Raw genomic sequence first — 21869 nt, 5'->3', positions numbered from 1 at the left:
GACGCAAGAGGGAAGAGATATGGGGACATATGTGTATGTATAACTGATTCACTTTGTTATAAAGCAGAAACTAACACAGCATTGTAAAGCAATTATACTCCAATAAAGATGTTAATAAAAAAAAAAAGTCTGCTCCCCAGCAATGTACCCTGCTCTCTGGGGCCCCCAGAAATCCACCTGCAATCTGCCCCCACCCCAGCAGTACAACCACTCCTTCTGGAGCAGCTGTGGCACCAGCTGGAGCCTGTGGGGAAATCGAGAGAAGACAAAAACGGGAACAGCAGGCCAAGGAGAGAGTGTTTAAACACAGGGACTATTTGGGGATCGTCTTTTATTTTTAGTTTGAAATCGGTCCACCCTCTAGTATTATATTATAGAAAGAGCTCCCTGGGCCTGCGGCAGTGAGGTCTCATCACTCACTGGTCACCTTGGAAATAACCCCTCGGAGCCTCAGTCTGCCCATCCACGGTGGAGCAGCACATGGGCCCAACCCGTCAGCTCTGCGGGGACAGGCCCAGGCAGCCAGCCTGGTGGTCAGCCCAGCGCCTGGCTGGAGGCCGCCTGCAGGGAGGAGCCCTTTCCGGATACTTCTCGGAGACTATTCAGAGCGAATGAAACCAGCCTGTCTGCTTCAATTCCCACTGACGATGTCCATGTGTCATTAGTGCCAATTAGGAGAAGCGAGGGCAGCAAAGCATTTGGCCTGGGGCCCGGCCTGGTGGGAGGGTCACTGGGACAATTGAATTCCCCACCAGACAAATGTGATTACCGGTGGAGCCCGGGCCCACCCCCTGCGGGGCCGAGACATAAATGGCCAGGTGGGGCGGCCAAGCTCACCCAGCCATGCAGGTCCCCAGCCCCAGCGTGCGCGAGGCCGCCTCCATGTACGGCACAGCGGTGGCCGTCTTCCTGGTCATCCTGGTGGCCGCACTGCAGGGCTCGGCACCCCCCGAGAGCCCCTTCCCCTACCACATCCCCCTGGACCCCGAGGGGACCCTGGAGCTGTCGTGGAATGTCAGCTACGTGCAGGAGACTGTCCACTTCCAGCTCCTGGTGCGGGAGCTCAAGGCCGGCGTCCTGTTTGGGATGTCGGACCGTGGCGAGTTGGAGAACGCCGACCTGGTCGTGCTCTGGACCGACGGGGACGGTGCCCACTTTGGGGTGAGTCTTCCCTCCGCAGTGCTCCTGAACCTGCCTTTTCCTCTACACTCACCGTCCTTAACCTGGCAAAGGAAGTCTCCCTTCTGCCTCTCTGGTCCCGTTTACTCTGAGCATCCCTTGTGCCCCAAGCTTGGGCATCTCGGGGATGCTGATGTGAGGACAAAATGGGAAGTAGGTGACTTCCACGGTCCTTGACTGCCCACCCCAAATGACAGAGCTCAGCGCGCCCAAGGAGCACACCGCACGCGAAGGACACACTCGCCACATAAACACACGTCCTCCACCGCCCCCGCCCTCGGGAGGGCGGCCCCCACGTACCCACCTGCGCGAACAACGCCCAGAGGTCACATGCGGCCAAGCACGGTGGCTGGCCTGCCTGCCCACTGCCAAGGACGCGGTGCTGGCTCATGTGGGTAACCTGAGCAGGTGCAGACTCCCCGGCCCCCAACCCAGGCGTGGAACGAACCGTCGTGGAGTTAAGCCAGGACGCTGAGGGCGTGCGCTTCACTCCACGCCCGAAATTCACCCCCGTTCTTGCCAGAAAGGGAGAAGGAGTGGGGGGAGGTTTCCCTTCAAAGGAGAGAGGTTTTGGGGGCCCTCGACAAGCTGAAGGGAGGCCCTCTGGGTTGGGGGAGCCTAGCCATCCTGCCCTGAGCCGCCACCCTACATTCTTCCACCCCGACCTCTCTGGGGACCAAACCCAACTCTCTCACGGAAACAGACGCAGGAGGCACTTTATCTGTGAGCAGAGGGGCTCTTCCTTCAATTAAGTGTGGGAATCCAGCGGCGCACCGAGCCAGGGTCAGGACAGGCCCCCGGCCTCGCGTACCCCATCTGCAGAGTGGGTACAATAATCCCTCTCCACCTTCTTGCGATGTGTGAGTTCACATGAGCTGGTCTTTCTGGAACCCGGTGGTGCTCTGTCCAAGCCCTGCCACAACTCTGCAGGCAGGAAGGAGCTCTGCCCACTTCCCAGGGGAGGTTGGGTGAGCCCGACCACCAGCCAGACGGGCTGGGGTCTCCCGGGACCCGGGCTGTCCCACCTCTCCTCCACCAGGATGCTCAGTGGCTACGGGTCACGGCCAAGAAGGACCTGGGCAGCGCGTCCCAGAGGAGCCGCCAAGCCCGGGAGCAGCTTCCCCGGCTGCCAAGAGAGCTGGGGTCACTTGGCCCTCCAGCACAGGCAGGATTAATTTGCACAACAAATTCCTATGCAAACAAATGTCAGACTTGTTTTTCCTCCTTTAGCAAATATGTTCAACAATGAATTCTAGACTTCCAGCCGAAAGCTCACAAGCTGGCTTTCTGCTTCTGTTTGAAATGAGCCCTTCTGCAGATCAGCAGTGCACCCCAGCACGAGCTCCACTGTGCTTTTCTCTAGGGAAAAGGTGGCAAAATCTTTTGCAGGTTTCTTTTTTGCTCAAGGAAATGAGGAAAACATGCTTCAGCCCTGAATGCAGGGTTTAAGAAAATCCTAAGGCCAAGGGCTGGTGGTCCCGTGTTCCTGAGCTGGAAGAGCGGGCCTGCTGCTTGGGGGCAGGGTTTCCCTCACAGCCTCCTTGCCAGGTGGACGGCTTTCCGGGCCCTGGCCTGGAGCCCCGGCGTGGCCGAGCCTTAGAGCCTGGTGCCAGGGAAACAGCTAGGGAGAGGGGACGGCAGGGTCTGGCCAGAACCACCACCCTCGGACACCCTGGGGAAATGCAGCGGGTCCGTTTCCCCCTGGGCCTCGGTTTACCCTCTCGGGGCAAGGCTAAGACTAGGGCGAGGTGGGCAAGATGCTGGGGGGGCGGCGTTTCAGGCGTGCTCACTCTCAGGGGTGTGCAAGTGCGGGGTGGGCCCCCCAAACCCTCTCCGAGGCTCCGTGTGCTGTTAGGGTCCCTCCCTCCACAGACCAAAGGGGATTCTTTGTCTAAGGCTCCTGGGTCCCACCCAGAGGTCTGGGAACCTGCATGGCTAACCAGCCCCAGTGAGTCCTGGGGCCGTGTGTCAAGGGCACAGAGGAAGAGAGTGGGGTTGGAGGTCAACTCCACTGTCTCAGGCAGACACCGAGTGTGGGCGTGACGCCCACCCCGGGCAGAACCCCAGGAGCCCCAGGGCGAGGTGTGTCCAGGGGCTGCACGGCGGGCGGCCAACCCTGAACTCGGTCCCTTGTGCTCCGAGCCCGCCCTTGCCTCTACAGGACGCCTGGAGTGACCAGAAGGGGCAGATCCATCTGGACGCCCAGCAGGATTACCAGCTGCTGCGGGCACAGAGGACCCGGGAAGGCCTGTCCCTGCTGTTCAAGAGGCCCTTTGGCACCTGTGACCCCAAGGATTACCTCATCGAGGTGGGTGGCAGCCCGCTTGCCCAGGAGACCGTGGGCTGCGTGGGGCCCTCTCGCATACCAGGGCGGTATCCCTGGGCCAGCCGTGCACAGAGAGCGTGGATTCCAGAGGCGGCTGGGTGGGGACAAGGCAGGTGGGGAGAAACCAGCTCTGCCATCGGCGTCTGGTCCCTCAAGCAAGCAGCTCTTGGTCGACAAATAGCTGACGTGTTTCTAGATGTTGGTCTCGCCCCGAAGCTTTCAGACAGGGACCTGAGTGGTCTTCCTCCTGACTAGTTCTCTCTTCCTGGTCCAGCATCTTCAGGAGAATTCTGGAAAGAGCCCAGGAGACTTGGTTTCCCCAGACTGGCTCTGTGGACAACGGGCTGTGAGGCTCAGGGCAGGTCCCCTCCTCCTCTGGGCCTCAGTTTACCTGTCTGTAAAAGGAGAAAAGGGAATTAGATGATCTGTAAGGCTCGACCTGCTCTGTCTAGGAATTCACAGCCGCAACAGATCTAAAAATCCTTAGGCTTCTCACGCTGCTCCAAGACCCTTAGGGAAAAACAAACCAGTTATCTCCCGAAGGCAAAGTCCTTTCCACTTTCCAATGCACCTTGACACCCAAAGTCTGTGTTATCTTTATGACGTGTCAGCGACATGGGTTGGCCCAGTGCTACACGAGGAAACTGAGGCCAGACAGGGGAGGACTTGCCCAGGGACACACGGCAGAGAGGGGACAGAGCTGGAGCCAGAAGAAGTGCCCTTCCAGAAGGAGGTCTGAGTCCTTACCCTCCTGGCTCACCTTCCCCATGGACAAGGGCAAGGGCAGGCAGAGGACCCTCTCCCAGAACTTTGCATGGCGTCTGGTGCCAATGTGTGCTTAGCTCAGAGCCTCCAGCCTGGGTGTGGGGAAGCCTCCTGCCTGGAGCTCTGAGACACCTGTGCAGAGAACAGCCCTGTCCCCAGTGACCCTGGGGGTGGTTGAGGGAACACATGTCCCAGGTGAGCCAGCCGGCCTGGTTCACAGCGACCCAGCAATGGTTAGTTGAATGGATGCTAAGCAAACATAGATAGAAAGCATTTAGGAAGACTTTTGTATTCCTAATGGCTGTATTAATGGCTGGTGCAAACCGTGGGCTCTGGGCGTGGTCGGCCTTGGATTTAATCCCAGCCTGGTCCACACAGAGCCTCAAAGCTCCCCTCCTTCAGAGAGGTGAGAATCGGGCATGTCACCAGCCAGGCAAGTGTGGGTAGGGACGTGGCATCTCCCCGGTTACCAGGAGCCCAACTCTGGGGGTGTGAGTGGGTGAGTGCCGGGCCCTGTCTCGCCTGCAGGACGGCACCGTCCACTTGGTGTATGGGATCCTGGAGGAGCCGTTCCAGTCGCTGGAGGCCATCAACGTCTCCAGCCTGCAGACGGGGCTACAGAGGGTGCAACTGCTGAAGCCCAACATCTCCATCCCGGCCCTGCCCTCGGACATGCGCACCATGGAGATCCGCGCCCCAGACGTCCTGGTCCCCGGCCAGGAAACCACGTACTGGTGCTACATCACCGAGCTCCCGGACGGCTTCCCTCGGCACCACATCGTCATGGTACAGTGGGCCCAGTCCTATCCCAGCTCTGCCTCCCGCCTGGGGCCTCAGAGGTGGCCTGCCCTGGGGAGCTGTCCACGGTCCTGCTTGGACCAGTGACCTCTGCGGTGTGGACCCCAGGCAGGGTCTGAACTTTCTGCAGCCACAAGTGTGCTCTGCCCCGCCCCCCGTCACCCTGCTCACTCCCCACCCTCCCAGGGCTGCTTCACCCCAGCTTCCCAGCCTGGACCAAAGGCAACTGATAATGTCTTGATTTTTGCATCTTATCTTGGGACTGGAACTGCTGTCTAGCTATTTATCTGTCCGTCAGGACGCCCTCCTCCTTCATGAAATAACAACTCAACTCAGAGCTCAATTGCTCTAAACACCTTCCTGGAGATATAACAGTAACGACAGTAGCTGTTGAATGTCCCCTCTTTGCCTGGCCCGGGGGAAAGAGGAGGTGGTTTACCCCCTCCATCACTACAATACTACACACACAGTGCTAGATATTATCACTCTTATTTCCATTCGAGGACATGCAGCCCAGAGAGGTAGTGTGAGTTCCCAAAGTCACACAGCAGGAAGTGGTGGGCCTGACTCAGTGCTGCACCTGCCCCTTAGGCTCAGCCTTGCCTTGGGCAGTCTCCGTGCGTCTGTGCAGCCACTGCCACGTTCACACGAGGACTGCTGCCTTCCTGTCCCCCAAGCCCCTTATCGGGAAATGACTGGCCTGGGTCCCCTTCCCTTTGCTCCTGAGCTCACCGTGAGCTGCTGGCAGATTCTGGTTCCAGGGTGGTGGCTCCACCCACAAAACCCTGAGCCCCAGAAGCACCCCTGGAAATCACCTGGCTCAACCCTCCCACTTTACAGAGGGGCAAGCAGAGGCCCACGGAAGGGAGCTGCTGGGTGAGAGCCCCACCAGTGGGGGTGAGCAGGTGGGTGGGCGGGGTCCACTGTCCCAAGTCCAGTGGGTGCTCTGCTCCCGCAGTACGAGCCCATCGTCACCGAGGGCAACGAGGCCCTGGTGCACCACATGGAGGTCTTCCAGTGCACAGCCGAGTTCGAGAGCTTCCCCCACTTCAGCGGGCCCTGCGACTCCAAGATGAAGCCGGAGAGGCTCAACTACTGTCGCCACGTGCTGGCTGCCTGGGCCCTGGGCGCCAAGGTGCGTGCCCTGCCCAGCATCTCCCCAGGGGGCCCCCAGTTATGCATGACAGCCTTCAAGAAGTGAGGCCCCCAGGGCAACCCAGGCCCCGAATAACCCCGTCTCCCCACCACCCGTGCATTGTTGGAATCCCATGGCTCTTTTGAGCCACGAACGCCTTCTCCAGCCTCCGTTACTTTCCTGGAAAAATGCAGGAGCCCCACGACCTAACATTCCTCGTGGGCATCGCTCTCATTTCCCCGATCAAGTTCCGCTGGACTTGGAGGGGTCTGTGCACAGGGTGGTCCCGGGGCTGGCCTCCCTGGGCTGTGTCCAGGGTCTTCCAGCAGCTTCCTCCACCGGCTCAGAGGAGGGGCTTGGGCGGTGGGCTCGCCTGGGGGCATGAGCTCTCCCCACTCCCTGACCCCGAGTCTAATAGGAACATTGCATGGGCTGGTAATGAGCTGCCCGTCAGGGGGAGAGTCCTAATCTGGCTGCCCCACCAACAGCACTCACTGCAGCTCAGGCCCCAGCACATGGGTGGGTATGCCCTGACCGCCCCAGGACCCCTCTCTTGACACCCCAGTCTGTCTGCCTGGCCTGACCCCACCCTCCCTGCTCCCTGCAGGCCTTTTACTACCCAGAGGAAGCCGGCCTTGCTTTCGGGGGCCCTGGGTCCTCCAGATTTCTCCGCCTGGAAGTCCACTACCACAACCCGCTGATGATAAAAGGTAGGGAGCTCCGAGGTGTGCTTCCAGCCTTACCGTCCTCCCCTCGGGAACCCTGGGCGCGGCCATACCCAGTTAGGAAGATAGCCGGGCTGGCGGGGCTTAGCACCGCATCCCTCTCCCCCCAGGTCTAGCCTCCTTGTCGCGTGGCCCACCGCGGCCTGCGTCCCTCTTGTCTCTTGTTCACTGCCCGTCTCCTGGGCCTGCGGTGGGTTCCCCAGGCAGAGTCTCATCGGCTGGCTCATCCGCACGGTGGGGGCCCAGCATCTTCACCCCTCCCCCTTCACAAACACCAGCTGCCATCCACACGACGCTGTCCCAGGTACCACCTGGGAAAGGCAGGTAGAGGTTTCTTGTGTGCCTATTTTGCACAATTAAGGCACAATTAAGAGCAAATTAAGGCCAGTGGTAAAGGGATGTCTCCAGGGCCACGAAGCAAGGAGGAATTTAGAGCCAGCAGGCCTGGTCTGACCCGTCTGCATGGCCTCGGTGGTGCAGCCACGCTAGGCCGAGCCCACACTTGAGCCTGGCAAGCTTGGTCTGATTCTGAAGCTTTAAGGAATCATTTAGATGTCGGGTCCATCTGAGTAAACACAGCTCACCCCTCCTCCCACACCCTTTCCTCATTGGCACCCGACAGAGCAGAAGGCTAGCATCAGGTGTGCCCACCAACGGGGTCACAGACAATGGAGGGAGGTCACAGGCCGGAGTGGTCGCATGTGCCGTCTCCCCTGAAAATCTAACTTCTGTGAGGCTGCTCAGACCAGGAGATGCCCCCCCATCCCTGACCTCCCCTCCCCAAAGGGGTGACTCTCCAGCACCCATGAGAGGTGGCTCTGCTGTCCCCAGAACAGGCTGGGCCAGGACAGGGCACATGGCAGGATGGCAGGATGCAGGCCACTCCAGAGCCAACACGATCCCTGCCTAGAACCCAGCCGCCAACGGTTTGACCGTTGGGAGGCACGGCCCCAGGACTGTCCTCAGGGCAAGGGGAGTGCCTGGCTCACGGGGGGGCGTTTCTGGCTATGAACTTCCCTCCTGCTTCTCAAAACCTGTCGCGACAGAGCAAATGCATGCCTGGAGTGTGAATGTGTCGATGGGATTTTATTTCCATGTGCTCTGTGTCAGGGTGGCAAACAGTTTCTGCTCACCGGGACTCCTCTGACTGACCCTCAGCTGCAGCTCCAGCTCCCTGCTGGAAAGGCAGCTGAAGGCCGTACTGGGATTGATTAGCGATGTCTGCCCTGGGCACTGGAGGGGTGGCTCTTGCTTGTTTCGCGCTGTTGAATTTATACTAGGCAAACAGAAATCCACAAGACCCCCTCCTGTGAGATGCAGGATCATGTCTCATTCCCCAATTTACCACACCAGACCTTAGGTCCAGAAAGGTGCAAAGGCTTTTTAGGAGGGAGACACAAGCAAAGTGCAAGAAGGTATGAAAGGAAGGGTCCACACGGCCTGGGCGGCATCATGGCGGCTCGTGACCTGGGCCTCGGAGGGCAGGAGCATTTTCACAGGGGAAGCTGACAGGTGCTTCATTCCAGATGGAGGGATAGGCTGTGCTGTTCGCAGACACGGAGCGGGGAAAGGGAGACAGGCGGTCCAGCCTGGCTGCAGTGTAGGGGATGGGAAAGCGAGGTGGGGGCAGATAGCAGGGACTGCTGGGTCATCCTGTACCTGAAGGAGGAACAACCAGGGTCAGTCTTTAGGGCGATGCTGCCAGCTGATACTGTATCCGAAACGGACATTTTCCTCTCTCTGTTTCACCAGCATCTCCTGCCATATATTGTCACGTAGCCTTCTTCCTCTCACTCACTCTCTCTTTTTTTTTTTTTATTTTTTTTTGTGGTACGCGGTCCTCTCACTGTTGTAGCCTCTCCCATTGCGGAGCACAGGCTCTGGACGCGCAGGCCCAGCGGCCATGGCTCACGGGCCCAGCCGCTCCGCGGCATGTGGGATCTTCCCGGACCGGGGCACGAACCCGTGTCCCCTGCATCGGCAGGCGGACTCTCAACCACTGCGCCACCAGGGAAGCCCTACTCTCTCTTTTTTTTTTTTTTTTAAATGACATTTTTCATTTGTGTAAGTGAGGGGCAGAAATAGTCTGAGAGATGAGACATCAGCTCCCGGCCAGGTCCCAGCCTGTGTCTCCCTCGCTGCGGGACCTTGGGTGGGTGACCCTTACCCCTGCTTCCTGACCTCCCTCAGCTGTCCTGAGGCTGGCAAAGCTCGTGCATGTAACGCTCCCAACTGGATGCGGGCACTGGGCTGTGCTCAACCAGTAGCCACCAGCGACTTCTTCCTGGCGGCATTAACTAATACTTCCTGCCGCCGCTGGAATTATCTCCAGAGCACGCAGAGGCGTATACGTCAGCCTGGGCCTTGGCATGACACGGGATTTATTGCTCATTTAAAGCGTGAAAGCAAATGGATTTTTGAAAACTCCTTAAGCATCAGGGAAGTCTGTCTCTTCCTGATTACCTGCTTGTATTTATGGATCTTTTGCCAGATATAAGGATGCCCCTGTCACTTTGCAAATCTGGAGATGGGTCTCTTTTCTCTAAATATCAAAATTCAACAATTATTTCACTATTTAATCCCCATCTGAATTTTAACCAATTGCATCTCCCTTTTTATTATTATCCTCTGATGTAATCGGCCCAGAGATACAGAGGCTGAGTCTGGACATTGCAGGAGGAGAACGGGGCAGGGAGGGAGGGAGGCAGAGGCAAGACGGTGTGTCCTCTGCTCCACCTCAGAGCAGCTGAGCAGGGAGACAGCCCTGCTCCCAAAGGTGCCCTGGGCTGGGGTCCCAGCTCGGCCACTTGCCAGCCCTGCAATCTTGAGCAGGGTCTTCAGCTCAGGTTCCTGGCCTCAGTTTCCCCATCTGTCATTGCGGGAGGATGATTCTTCAGTTACACGGGCTCCCCCGCCCAGCTCCCAGCTCTCCTGCCCATTCCGAGGGGATGGGCCATGTCCAGCCGCTACTCCTCTCCCATGGGACCAGCCCCGAGACGCTCAGGGCCTCGCTGACAGACTCCTGGCAGGGAAAGGGATACTCGAGACCTGTGGGTGCCGGCATCCCCAGACCTCCGTCCGTCAGCTTCGTATGACCACTGGGAGGCTGCCCAGGGAGCCGTGGACTCTCCAATTTGTCGACTACAAGAAGACCTGGCAGGTGTGGCTGGAACATGATGGGCAGAAGCACCAAATTCTTCTTTGGAAGAGGTCCTTGACTTCGAGCCCAGAGAGGGACAGCAACTTGCCTGAGAGCACACAGCGCACGGTTGAGCAGATGGGACCCGGGACGGCGTGTGAGCCGGGGGGGCTACGCCCTTAGCGCTGACCCTGCTCCAGGGGTCCACGCTCCTGCTTAGGTTTCTCCTGCGATGTCCTCCCAGCATACGCAGCCCCTGGGTCAACCCTGCAGGACAGGAATCAAAGGAGGAAGGAGGGAGAGAGGCCACGAGAAGGATGTGCCTTAGATGCTTCTTGCTGACTTCACCACACAGACTCACGCTCACCTGCCCGATGGGGCCGAGGCTCCTCTGTGAGAGCGGCCACGCCCTGCTGTCTGCCCAAACCTCACCGACAGGTGTCCTGCTGGTCAGTTCCAGCTCAGAGCCCTTTGAACCAGCAGGAAGAACATCAAAGCACTTCCCAAGCCCTCCGAGGTGTTGGCGAGCTTCCTAAATGCACTGCAGGCATCTCACCCGACCCGGTTCAACAGCACGGTTTTGGGTTTTCTTTCGTTGCCTTAATCAAGTCTTTCCAAAGCATTCACCTCGTTTTCACAGAAACAGTGGCCCTTGCCTTGCACGTGGGAATTGCACAGGTGAATTGGTCCTTGTAACCATGGCGTCCGCCTGGGGTAAACAGGTGTGGGAACAAATGCAGGTGGGTGCGGGTGTGGGTGACTGCTGCCTCCTGGTTGAGGGTGGCTAGTGGGGTCCGTGTGCCAGGCGGGGGTGGGGGCGAGGGGCTCCGCTCACCTCCGTCCCTCCTCCTCCCAGGCCGGCGCGACTCCTCTGGCATCCGCCTGTACTACACAGCCACGCTGCGGCGCTTCGATGCGGGCATCATGGAGCTGGGCCTGGTGTACACGCCTGTGATGGCCATCCCCCCGCAGGAGACGGGCTTCGTCCTCACCGGCTACTGCACGGACAAGTGCACCCAGCTGGTGAGTGGGCCGGACATGGGGCTGGGCCTGGCACCGCCCTGCTTCCCCTGCTGAGGCCCCGAGGGTGGGGGCCGAGGTCGGTGGCTTGTGGCTTTGCTTTCCCCATCCTGCAGCTCCACCAGCGCCAACCCCCCCCCCCCACCACCTCCTCTGGATGCCAAGGAACCTTCCCACCGGCCGGCGTGCGTCTGCATCTTCCTCTCCAGTAACAGCTGGCTCCCATTTAGTCCAAACCTGAACCAGTGTTTAAAATACATGTTCATCCTATGAATGAGATAGACAATGCATTCACCATGAGAAACGCAGGCAGTGCGGCTAACACCCCTTGGTCCAAGCAGCCTCTCCCCCTCCCCAAGGTAACCAGTTGCTGGATCTCTTGTGCCCCTTCGGACTTTTTCCCTACCTGTTTCTACAAGCCCTTACATGCGGCATGTTTAAAAACAAACTGAATAGTGAACGTTTGTCCGTGACGCCCTTTAACCGACGCACAGCACGGATTCAGTGGGAACTTCACTGGCGCCAGACCAGGTGAGGCCAGCGAAGTGCCTGGGGCGCAGGACACAAGGGAGCACTGATCCCCAGGGCTGCCGTGCGAGGGCAGGTGTGGTACAGGTAACGCTTAGACTCGGGGGCAGATGGAGGGACCGAGCTTCGGGAGGAGCGGAAGTGACTCCCCAAATTCTGGGTCCTCGGTTCTCCCCGGCCTCCCCCCATCCCGGCCTGTGCTGAACTGTCCCCTCGTCACCAGTATCCAGGCTGCTGTCAACTTTCCACTAACAGGAAGAAGCCCTCAGGGAAATTCTGTGCCCGCGGGAAATGTGTATCAGGTGTATTCTAGAGGTGGAATTGCCACGCACAGGGATGTGAGCTTTAATTTGAATAAATCTGGCAAAAAGCCCCCCAGAAAGCCCGTTCTGGGGCTTCTTCCCCCCACAGTACCAGAGGGTGCCTGGTGCCTCAGACTTACTGACCCACCATATTATCAATGCTTAAAATATTTTCTCAATCACTTGGGAGAAAAACATCACTGTCGTTCAATTTGAATTTCCCCATTTGTGGAAGTTGAGGGTGTTTGCACCTGTTTCTTGGCCATTTGCCCTTCCTTTCTGCGAATATCTGTTCATAACCTTGTCCAGTGTTTCTAGTGGGTTGTCTGTCTTACTACTGGTAGAAACCAATAGTAAAAGAAACCCAAAGTTCTTTTTATATGGTGGCTGTTAACGGCATGGTCTGTTGGGGATGCTGCAAACACTCTCTCCCATGTGGTACCTTTGCTTCTCACGATGACCTGCAAGGTGAGTGTTAGCGTCCCCACTTCACAGATGGGGAGACTGAGGCTTGCCGGGGCCACAGTGCCTCCAGTTGCAGAGTGAGGAGTTAAACACGGGTCTCTCTGACTTCACACAGCAACCTGCTTTGTGATGCGGTTTAAATGTGGATTTGTCTTCTCAGTGAATGGATTCCCTGGGATTTGCTCTTCCCGGGAGCTCCCTGAGCCTCCAAGTCTTAGGCAAGCAAAGGGCCCTCGAACTGAAGGGACAGAGCTGTCAGACTGCACTGGCCTCACCTGCATCCACGGTGGGTCAGCTCTTTTCTGAGACCAGGGGTGACAAACCGTAACCACACCAGCATCTGACACTTTCCCGTGTCCCCAGAACGTGGTGACACCTTGCCGTGTGAAAGTCTCTGTGGCCTGAGCCTGGAGCTGGAGCTGCAGACTCACCGGCAAAGAGGGGCCCCAGGCCAAGTGACTGACCTTTGCCAGGGGTACACGGGTCATGTTGACCCGCTGACCTTGAGAATATGCCTGTCACCAGCCTGGGAATGCAGACCTGCCTTCTCTCACCAGAGTCTCTAAATACTTTACAGCCCAAAATAAAAATAACTCAGTTTTCTTGTTCCCCTTTAAATGGTACATTCTTTGTGAAAATCGCATTTCTGTGGACTCTCATGGAAGGGCCTCCGGCAGAGTGGGGGACCTCATCTCCGTTAGCAGACCTCCGAGGGGCATAATTTCTGCAGTCGGAAGTCTGGCCTGGTCTAGGTATCCTCACCCAAGACAAGCCAAGAAGAAGTACAGTGTTTTGGACCACAGGCCCCAGGACAGCAATCCCCCTGCACCTGTCACACACCCACGACTCTAGGCCAGTGGTCGGCCTCTGGGGACCAGACGGGAGAAACCCAGGGCCCCATTGGTCAGCGGGTGCTCCCAGGCCTGGCCCCAATGGTCACAAATGTGGCCACAAGGCTTCCCAGTCCTCATAATGATGAGGGCAGGGGACAGTAGCTGGAGGAGAACAAGATAGAAGCCAAATGTGAAATCGGGTGACGTGCAGAAGTGCAGCAGCCTGGGGTCGCTCAGTGACGGGACGAGGGCACCAGGACCTCCCTGAGCAGCTGATGGGGTGGACGAACACGGCGGTGTGTGGTCAGGGAGATGACCACATCGAGCAGAAAAAGCTTGACGTGTGTAATCCGTTTTAGGAAACGTTCTGTCTAAATCAAGTGAATGTTAACGCGAGGGAAGCATCTGGAAAATGGCCATCTGCCCTGGTGGTGATGTGAGAGCTGGCCTGTTTCCTCCGTGCCGCCCGCCTGCAGCTTCACGGTCCCACCACGGCTGTAGTACCAGGTGACGGTGACAGCAGGGAACAGCGGCCTGGCTCTCACGCGGATGAAGGGAGGTCGTGCCGAGGGCGGCTGGGGACCTGCCGGTGCTGGAGGCTGGCAGAGGCTGGACAGGACGGCCGGCACTGCTGTCCCACGTCATCTGCTGGACGTGAGGACCCTAGAGTCTGTGGAATAGAGGCAGAATGAACCGACCAGCCTTCGGGGGCTCAAGAGAGGACCCAAAGGGAAGCCGTCGGCAGCCGGACAAGCCCAGGCTTCTCTCCGGTTGCAGCGCGCGGGCTCAGTTGCCCCGAGGCACGTGGGATATTAGTCCCCCAACCAGAGATTGAACCTGCGTCCCCGGCCTTGGAAGGCAGATTCTGAACCACTGGACTGCCAGGGACGTCCCTCTACTGAGTTTTCTGATGGGGGGTTTCACCGATCCGGGAGAAGGAAGGGCCTGGGTGATGCAAACAGTCCAGGGAAGTACTCACATGGCCGTTCTCTGGCCCTGGGGGTGCAGACAACCACGTGGCCAGGCCCTGACGCGCCCCCCCCCCATCCCCGCAGGCTCTGCCTCCTTCCGGAATCCACATCTTCGCCTCTCAACTCCACACGCACCTGACGGGCAGGAAGGTGGTCACGGTGCTGGCCCGGGACGGCCGCGAGAAGGAGATTGTGAACAGAGACAACCACTACAGCCCTCACTTCCAGGTAGGGCCCACCACGCCGCACCCCTTCCCCGCCCCGCCCCACCCTGCCGGCCCGCGCAGGGCATGGCTGTGGGCTGTCCGACCCTCTCTCTCCCGACGGCCATAGAAACGTCCCCTTTCCGGGGCTCCCTCTCCTGGGCCAGGCCCAGACACCCGAGGAGCACACACAGCCAGCCGGTTCCTCTTGCGGATTTCATCTGGGGGAGGGACTCCAGTGGGGGATCCTGGCGTGTAGCCGACTGAGGGATTCGGGGGACCCTGGCAGCTTGACGGTAACATCCATCTTAGATGGCCACCTTCTTGTCCTAATCTGTTCCTGACCAGAGGCCAAACTTAGCCAGTCCTGGCTTCCCATAGAGGAATCGGGGGGCTGTGTCTGCAGTACTCTGAAGTCTCCCCTCCCCACTGCTCTGCCCCTCCCCCTCTCTGCCCCTCCCCTCCCCCCAACTCTGCCCACCCCAGGAGATCCGCATGTTGAAGAAGGTCGTGTCCGTCCACCCGGTGAGTGCCTGGTTAGGGACGGGGGGGGGCGGTGGGGGGGGCCAGGAGTGCCAGGAGTGCCGTCCCCAGCGGGGAGGGACAGGAAGCAATGGGGGAGGGCAGAGGCTGTGGAAGGCCTTCCAGAGCCAGGTCCATGCAGGACAGGGGCTGGGGCTGCCCCACCGAGAGACTCACCGGGGCTGCACGGAGGGGCCGCAGAGGGGTCAGGACCAGACTGCTCTTGGGGTGCCAAGCATCCCCCCGCCCGACCAGCTGGCCGCAGACCCGAGAGCTTTAGGGAGAGATGAGGGCGTGGGGGTCACTGTGGGTCCCTCCAGCCCCAGGCAACCACCCTGTAGGAGGGGGCCACAGAGGCCGACGAGTAATCACCCCCTGGGACACTCAGAGAGGGACCCTCACGTGTGGGTACCCTGGGCCCACTGCTGGGCTCCTCAGTAGTGGACTGACTACCGCAGTCAGGCACCAGGTGGGACGGGCCCAGTGCACCTGGTACCCGACGCGGGCCGGTGCTGACGGGCCTTTGTCGGCTTGGTTCTCAGGGAGACGTGCTCATCACTTCCTGCACATACAACACGGGAGACAGGAAGCTGGCCACCGTGGTAAGTCACCTGGCTTCTTGCCATCTGCTGCAGAGCACGTGGACAAGTCTTATCTCCTCTAGACCAGAGGGCAGGGCTGCCCCTCCTTCATTCATTCAATCAACCAGTGGCTCTCAGGGTGTGGTCCCTGTACCAGCAACGTCAGCATCCCCTGGGACCTTGGCAAAAAAAAAAAAAAAACCGATGGTAAACTCATTGGTTCCTCCCCAGACCCATCGAGCTGGAGCTGGAATTTGGGTGGTGACACCGGCGACCCGTGGTTTAACAAGCTCTCTGGGTTATTTTGATGGCTGCCCTAGGTAGAGCGCCACGGCAATAAATATCAACACTAGAGCTGGTGCTGGGGAGCGGCCACAGGCGTGAGGTTGCTCCCTGCCCCCAAGGAGACAGGCCTGCCACCAGCGACAAGCAGAGTTGGGATAAAACTAAAGACGGGGTGGAAGTGTTGGGAGCAGGGCCAAGAGAGGCGATTGTCAGACAGAGACCAAGGAGGGGGAGAGGCGGGGAGGGCCAGGCAGAGGGGAGGTGGGCAGGCAGGCAGAGGACAAAGGGCATTCTCACACCTTTGGTAACAAACCTGCAGCCGCTTTTCTAACACACTGTTAGCCTGCCAAACTAAAGGGGCCTCAGAGACGTTCATTGTCACGCTGCCCTCTTTGGGCTTCGTGCTAAGACAATCCCGTGTAAATGTAGTTGACTCTGCTCCGGAGGGATGGGGCACGGGTTCATCTGGGCTGGGCTGTGGGCAGCCCAGGAGGAGGATCTGTCCAGGGCTAGGCATGCGGGCAGCGCCAACAGATAGGTGGCCACGTGACGAATCGAACAGCTGGGGCACCTCTGAGAACAAAGGGCGACCCTGTTAACAATCATCCCGGGTCAACAGGCACAGACCAAGACCGCCCGAGCGCCCTGACCACTTGCCGACAGAATCTCTGACTGTCTCGGTAGTCAGCGTAGGTCCCAGGAATCACCCCGGGAGTCACGAGGTCCGAGTGCACCAGACCCGGTGTTGCGTCCCAGCCTGCGCTGTCCCCTCCCTTACCCAGGAACTCCGGTCTGCACCCGGCACTGCTCTGTCTTTTCATGCAGCTGACGTTCATTGAACGTCTACTCTCTGTCCCGTTTAGTTTCCTTTAAGACAGCTTTATTGAGATGTAATTCACACGCTGTACAATTCACCCACTTCAAGTGTGCGATTCAATGACATTTAGAATATTTGCTACGTGCAACCGTCACCGCAGTCAATTTTAGAACATTTCCTGCCCCCAAAAGAAACCCCAAATCCTTCAGCCCCATACCCTCAGCCCCAAGCGATAACTGATCTACTTTCTGTCTCTACGGATTTTCCAATTCTGGGCTTTCAGATCAATGATATAACCTGTGCCCTTTTGTGACGGGCTTTTTTCACTCAGCATCTTGTTTTCGAGGTTCATCCAAGCTGTGCCTCACTCCTCTTTCTGGCTGAATAAGACTCCATCGTGTGGATGGACCACAGTTGTTTGCCATTCACGTGTGGATGGACACTGGGGTGTTTCCACCTCTTATTTAGGGTTCACACCAGTCTCCAAGGTAGGAATCCTTGTCTCTGTTTTCATGGGTGAGAAACTGAGGCTCAGAGAGGGGAGACACTTGCTGAAAGTCACACACCTGACAACTAGGGCTGAACAGGCATTTAGCCCCGGGCTGTGTGCCTGTAAATTTCCTGCCTCGTGACCCCTCCCTCCGTCTGGATTTAAGGTGACAACTGCTCTGGGTCTATGGTCACAAACTTGGTGGGGGGGGGCCGCAGGAGAGCTTTGCAGGCACGCACCCCTGCCCTAAACCCCAGCATCTTCTTTTTTTTTTTTGTCGGTACGCGGGCCTCTCACTGTTGTGGCCTCTCCCGCTGCGGAGCAGACGCGCAGGCGCAGCGGCCATGGCTCACGGGCCCAGCCGCTCCGCGGCATGTGGGATCTTCCAGGACCGGGGCACGAACCCGCGTCCCCCGCATCGGCAGGCGGACTCTCAACCACTGCGCCACCAGGGAAGCCCTGCAGCACCTTCTTTATGAGACTGCAAGGGGGGGCTCAGCACATAACACAGCCGCTAACGTGGAGCGCCTCCTAACCCTAGCCCTTCTCCACGCGGAGGACTTAATGACTCAGCCTGTCTGTGCGTAGGAACGCTTGAAGCTTGGCCAGGACCCTCTGAGGCAGCTGTCCCAGGAAACAGTGAGATGGAGCAACTGGGGGCACCCAGCTGGCAGGGAGCAGGGCTGGTCCAGGCGCCAACACTGCACGTGCTGCCTCTCGGTAGGGAGTCTATGAGCTGAACAACGGCCCAGGCAGGACCGCAGCATCTCCTACCCTGTGGGCGAGGCCACTGGGGCTGAGGGTGGGAGATGTCAGGCACCTGCTTGGCATCCAGCCGGTGAACAGTGAAGGGGAGCCCCCAAGGCCAAGCCCTGCTCCGTGCTGCTTCTGCGAGGGCCATGCTCCCTGCCCCACCCGACCTCATCTGGGAGAAATGGTGTCACGTCCAGGGATGTTCTGGCCACGTGAGTGTTCCTGAGGGCTTCAGGCCACCGCCCCACACCCTCCTCGGGGAGGTGGCCCTGTCACCAGGCGGGATGACAGCGGAGGGCAGCAGGGCCTTCCCACACTCTGACAGCCCCGGGCCTGAAATGTGATTTCCATCCCAGGGTGGAGACAAAGGGAGGTCTTCCTGAGCACAGCCCACAGAGGGTCGGGACTCTCTCTTTTGATGTCTGAGACAAGCAGTAGTAGGAGGTACAGGAATCTGTGGAATTCCAGGAGGGAGGTTATCTTCCTGATCTGAGGCCAGGACAGGCCGGCCCAGAGGCCTTGGGAAATGGGGGGTCAGAACCAGGGAACAATACAGGTGAAACCCTCCCCCGAGGTGCCGCTCGGGAGTGGGGCAGCGGCTCCTGGGGAATTTCCTTTTTAAACAGTCATCCTTGAGCAGAGCTGCCCAGGCTCCCTGTCCACTGCCTGGCGTGAGCCCTCAGCTGGGCTTTTTACGGCGCTTTTGTTCACCATAAAGAAGCAGATGCCTTTCTCCCCTCAAACTTTCCCACCAGCCAAATAACCACCCCCTCCAGGCCCACTCCATTGTTCACAAAGAGCTGGGAGCCTAGGCAAGGCAAAGGTGGGCGGGGGGCACGCACCCAAACCTGCCCCTGCCCTGCTGGGGTCTGAGCCGCTGCCAGGCGGACCTCTGCTCCCTCCAGCCTGGCCCCTCTGCTGCCAGGTTCCTCCTCTTCCTGGGTCTGGGCTCCACGTTCAGCGGCTCTGAGAGCAGGGACCTGGCCAGGGGCTTAAAGCTGGTGGCACGCTGCTCCCTCCCAGGATGACAAAGCCACAGGTTTCCCTGGGTGGCTTGTGACAGCCTCTAGTCACCGGCGCCTCTTCTGCAGCCCCTGCTCCTCCCAGAGCCGAGTTCTGGAAATGACGGGTGGCCATGCGGGGTCTTCTGTGAGGGGAGGCTTCCCCTGCTGTCCCCAGTCCCCAGGCTCACACCGCAGACTGAGGGGACAGCTCCCCAGCCAAGGTCGGGAGCCTGCATCCACTCAGGCCTTGCCCTTTACCCTCCCTGGGACTCAGTTTCTGCATCCATAAAATGGGTACACTAATACCCCTCTCTGGTGCCTCCGTTGTAGTTTGATTCCTAGCAACACTTACCACCACCCGAGACGAACGTACTGGCTGACTGGTTTGCTATTGGTCTCACCTGCAAAGGCTGGGAATTCCAAGAGGGCAGGGACTTTGCTGGCTCAGAACATGGTCTGGCACCGCGTGATGAGGGAACGAATGAATGCATGAATGCGGTGAATATATGAGATGCTGAGCGGCAGCGTCCAGGAGTAAAGCGCCGGTGCTGACGGGCGTCATCTCCGTCCCGCAGGGGGGCTTTGGGATCCTGGAGGAGATGTGCGTCAACTACGTGCACTACTACCCCCTGACGCAGCTGGAGCTCTGCAAGAGTGCCGTGGACCCTGGCTTCCTGCAGAAGTATTTCCACCTTGTGAACAGGTGATGGCTCCAGGGGAGCACGTCTGCTGTGCCTCCCATTCCTGGGCATGGCAGGGGAACCCCAACCCAGAACCCCCGAGGCCCTGTTCGGCAGCTGGGCGAAAGTGAGGAATCCAGGAGCACGGGGAGCACAGATGTGGCAACCATGTCTCCACTCCCCCTTGAGGTGTCTGTGGCAGGCATCACTAATCGATCCCCGCACTTGTTTCCTAGTGAGTCTGGACTTGGCCTGAGAAGCCCCCTCCACCCAGCCCTGGAGCAGCCATTCCCTACTGATCCAAGCTGGCAGAAGAGATGAACCTATTAGCCATTGCCAGCAGGGAGTCAGGGCCAAGGCAGTATGTTAGGAGGCTGGTGGCCTGAGAGCTACTCTGGGGACCCCACCCATCTACAGGGAGGCGTCATTTGCCCTGCTGGGCTCCCCTCCCCTCTGCCATACCCTACTCTGGGCTGTTTTTTCCCCCAACAAGGTTCAACAGCGAGGAAGTCTGCACCTGCCCTCAAACTTCTGTCCCTGAGCAGTTTGCCTCTGTGCCCTGGAACTCCTTCAACCGCCAAGTGCTCAAGGCTCTGTACAGCTTTGCCCCCATCTCCATGCACTGCAACAAGTCCTCGGCTGTCCGCTTCCAGGTATGCCTGCCCTGTGTGTGTGTGTGTGTGTGTGTGTGTGTGTGTGTGTCAGGGGCACGCCAGCCGCCGCCCTTGGAAACGCCGTAGCCCCTTCCCAACCCCCAGCGGCAAGTTCTGTGGCTGCCCACCCCTTAGCGCCCCAGGCCCCTCAGAGGACCCCGGTGTGGGTGACAGGGCTCCACCCCAAGGAGCTGGCGAGACGCACTCACACAAAACAGTTGAGTAATCTGGTGGTGACAGACGGGCCCAGACAGACAGCTGACGGTCTGCAGAGGGAGAAACTGACAGCCACCCCAGAAGGGCGCTACCCGCTCTCTGATGCCGTCACATCACGGGACTAATCTTGGTGGTGTGAGCAGGCCGCCAGCAAACTCCCCCGGAGCCTAAAAATAAAGTGCTTAGGGAGGGGCAGGTGAGAAACCATACAGTCTGAAACGGCAGGCTGGTTTCTCTCCTTATCTGAGACCCACTGGGATTCAAAGGCATCTCATGTATTCCCCGGGCCAGCCGCCTGTCTGAGGCCAGGGCTGGTGCTGAGTTAGGCGTGGAGGGCTCTGCAGCCCGCAAGTCTGGAAGGCAGGTTTTCTGGAGGCATTTGGGAGCTGGATTAATTGCTATAAATCAAACATTCCCGGCACCAAGGGCGGGCCTCCTAATGGCGCGTCAGAGAGCCGTTTAGGGCAGACGTCTGATGCGGTTAAAATGTGCCCTTTGATGCAGCCTCGTCATGGGGCGGGGGGTGGGGATCGCTAAAACATCAGCCTGGGCCCAGGGCTTCTGACTGCTTCTCTGAACGAAGTGAGGGGCGGCCAAGGAGGCAGATGGGGGCCTAGGATGACTTCCAGGTGAGGACCCCCAAGTAGCAATGGGGGGTTGGTTTGGGACGAGGTGAGTTTAAGGGAAAGAGGTCATTGGGAAAAGTGCCTGGGGTGATGGCCTCCGCTTCACCCCTCCAGCCTCAGTTTACCTCCTGGTCCCTTCCTTGCAGGGTGAGTGGAATCTGCAGCCCCTTCCCGAGATCATCTCCAAGCTGGAAGAGCCCACCCGCCACTGCCCGGCCAGCCGGGGTCAGAGCCCCGCCGGCCCCACCATGGTCAGCATCGGCGGGGGCAAAGGTTGAGCGGGTGTGGTCTCCTCGCTCCCCCATCCACGCCGTCCCTGTGGGCTCACGCCAGCTCTGCGCACCCCCCTACTCTACGAAGACCCCCATGGAGCAGCTCTGTGTGCCCAGGATGAGGGGCTGGACCAAGCCACTGCCTGAGACTAGGGTCCATTCCAGCATTCTCCCCCGGGGGAGTCCCTGCATGGCTGAGAGGATCCCGTGACAGCTCCCTGTTGACCCACCGAGGACTGGGTGGACCGAGACCCTTGCGCACCCTTTTGACGCAGCGTAAGGGTAACCTCCCTCGGAGGTCTAGAGTCCAGTGCCCCGAAAGCCCTGCCATCTCTCTGGGAGGGGCCAGCCTCCTGGCACACGAGCCATGCCTGGCCGCCATCACCCGAGCTGGCCCCGCGTCCCCGGCCCCGGCTGATGGCGATCTGTGTGGGCATGTGACAGGTGAGAGCGCTGCTTCAACGTGTCCCTGCAGACTGGCTCACGTGTCGCAGTGGGCGTCTTCCCAGCCGACAGAGACAGGACAAGCCATTTAGCTAGTTAGAGACTTGCCTGGGGAAACGGCTCCATTGCAGGGTAAA

At 59.1% G+C, this 21869-nt stretch overlaps 1 protein-coding gene across 1 annotated transcript; it reads left to right on the top strand.

Annotated features, from left to right (window-relative positions):
- Positions 1–842: 842 nt before the first annotated feature.
- On the top strand, positions 843–21768 carry DBH (dopamine beta-hydroxylase). Its single transcript, XM_065878713.1, has 12 exons — positions 843–1161; positions 3341–3487; positions 4799–5056; positions 6027–6203; positions 6811–6913; positions 10924–11090; positions 14271–14414; positions 14876–14914; positions 15454–15513; positions 19417–19544; positions 20015–20174; positions 21163–21768. Exons 1-12 carry the CDS (start codon positions 844–846, stop codon positions 21292–21294), a joined length of 1833 nt encoding a protein of 610 aa, XP_065734785.1. The 5' UTR covers position 843; the 3' UTR covers positions 21295–21768.
- The last annotated feature ends 101 nt before the right edge of the window (positions 21769–21869 follow it).

This window comes from Phocoena phocoena, chromosome 6, assembly GCF_963924675.1.
Source record: "Phocoena phocoena chromosome 6, mPhoPho1.1, whole genome shotgun sequence".
Lineage (NCBI taxonomy): Eukaryota > Metazoa > Chordata > Mammalia > Artiodactyla > Phocoenidae > Phocoena > Phocoena phocoena.
Note: the sequence above shows the minus strand (reverse complement) of the source record. Positions and strands in the feature narration are given on the sequence as shown.

Coding starts and splice junctions, on each gene's coding strand:
- DBH (XM_065878713.1), top strand. CDS start 844: ATGCAGGTCCCCAGCCCCAGCGTGCGCGAGGCCGCCTCCATGTACGGC. Junction 6,914..10,923: donor CAACCCGCTGATGATAAAAG/GTAGGGAGCTCC, acceptor TCCTCCTCCCAG/GCCGGCGCGACTCCTCTGGC. Junction 19,545..20,014: donor TATTTCCACCTTGTGAACAG/GTGATGGCTCCA, acceptor TCCCCCAACAAG/GTTCAACAGCGAGGAAGTCT.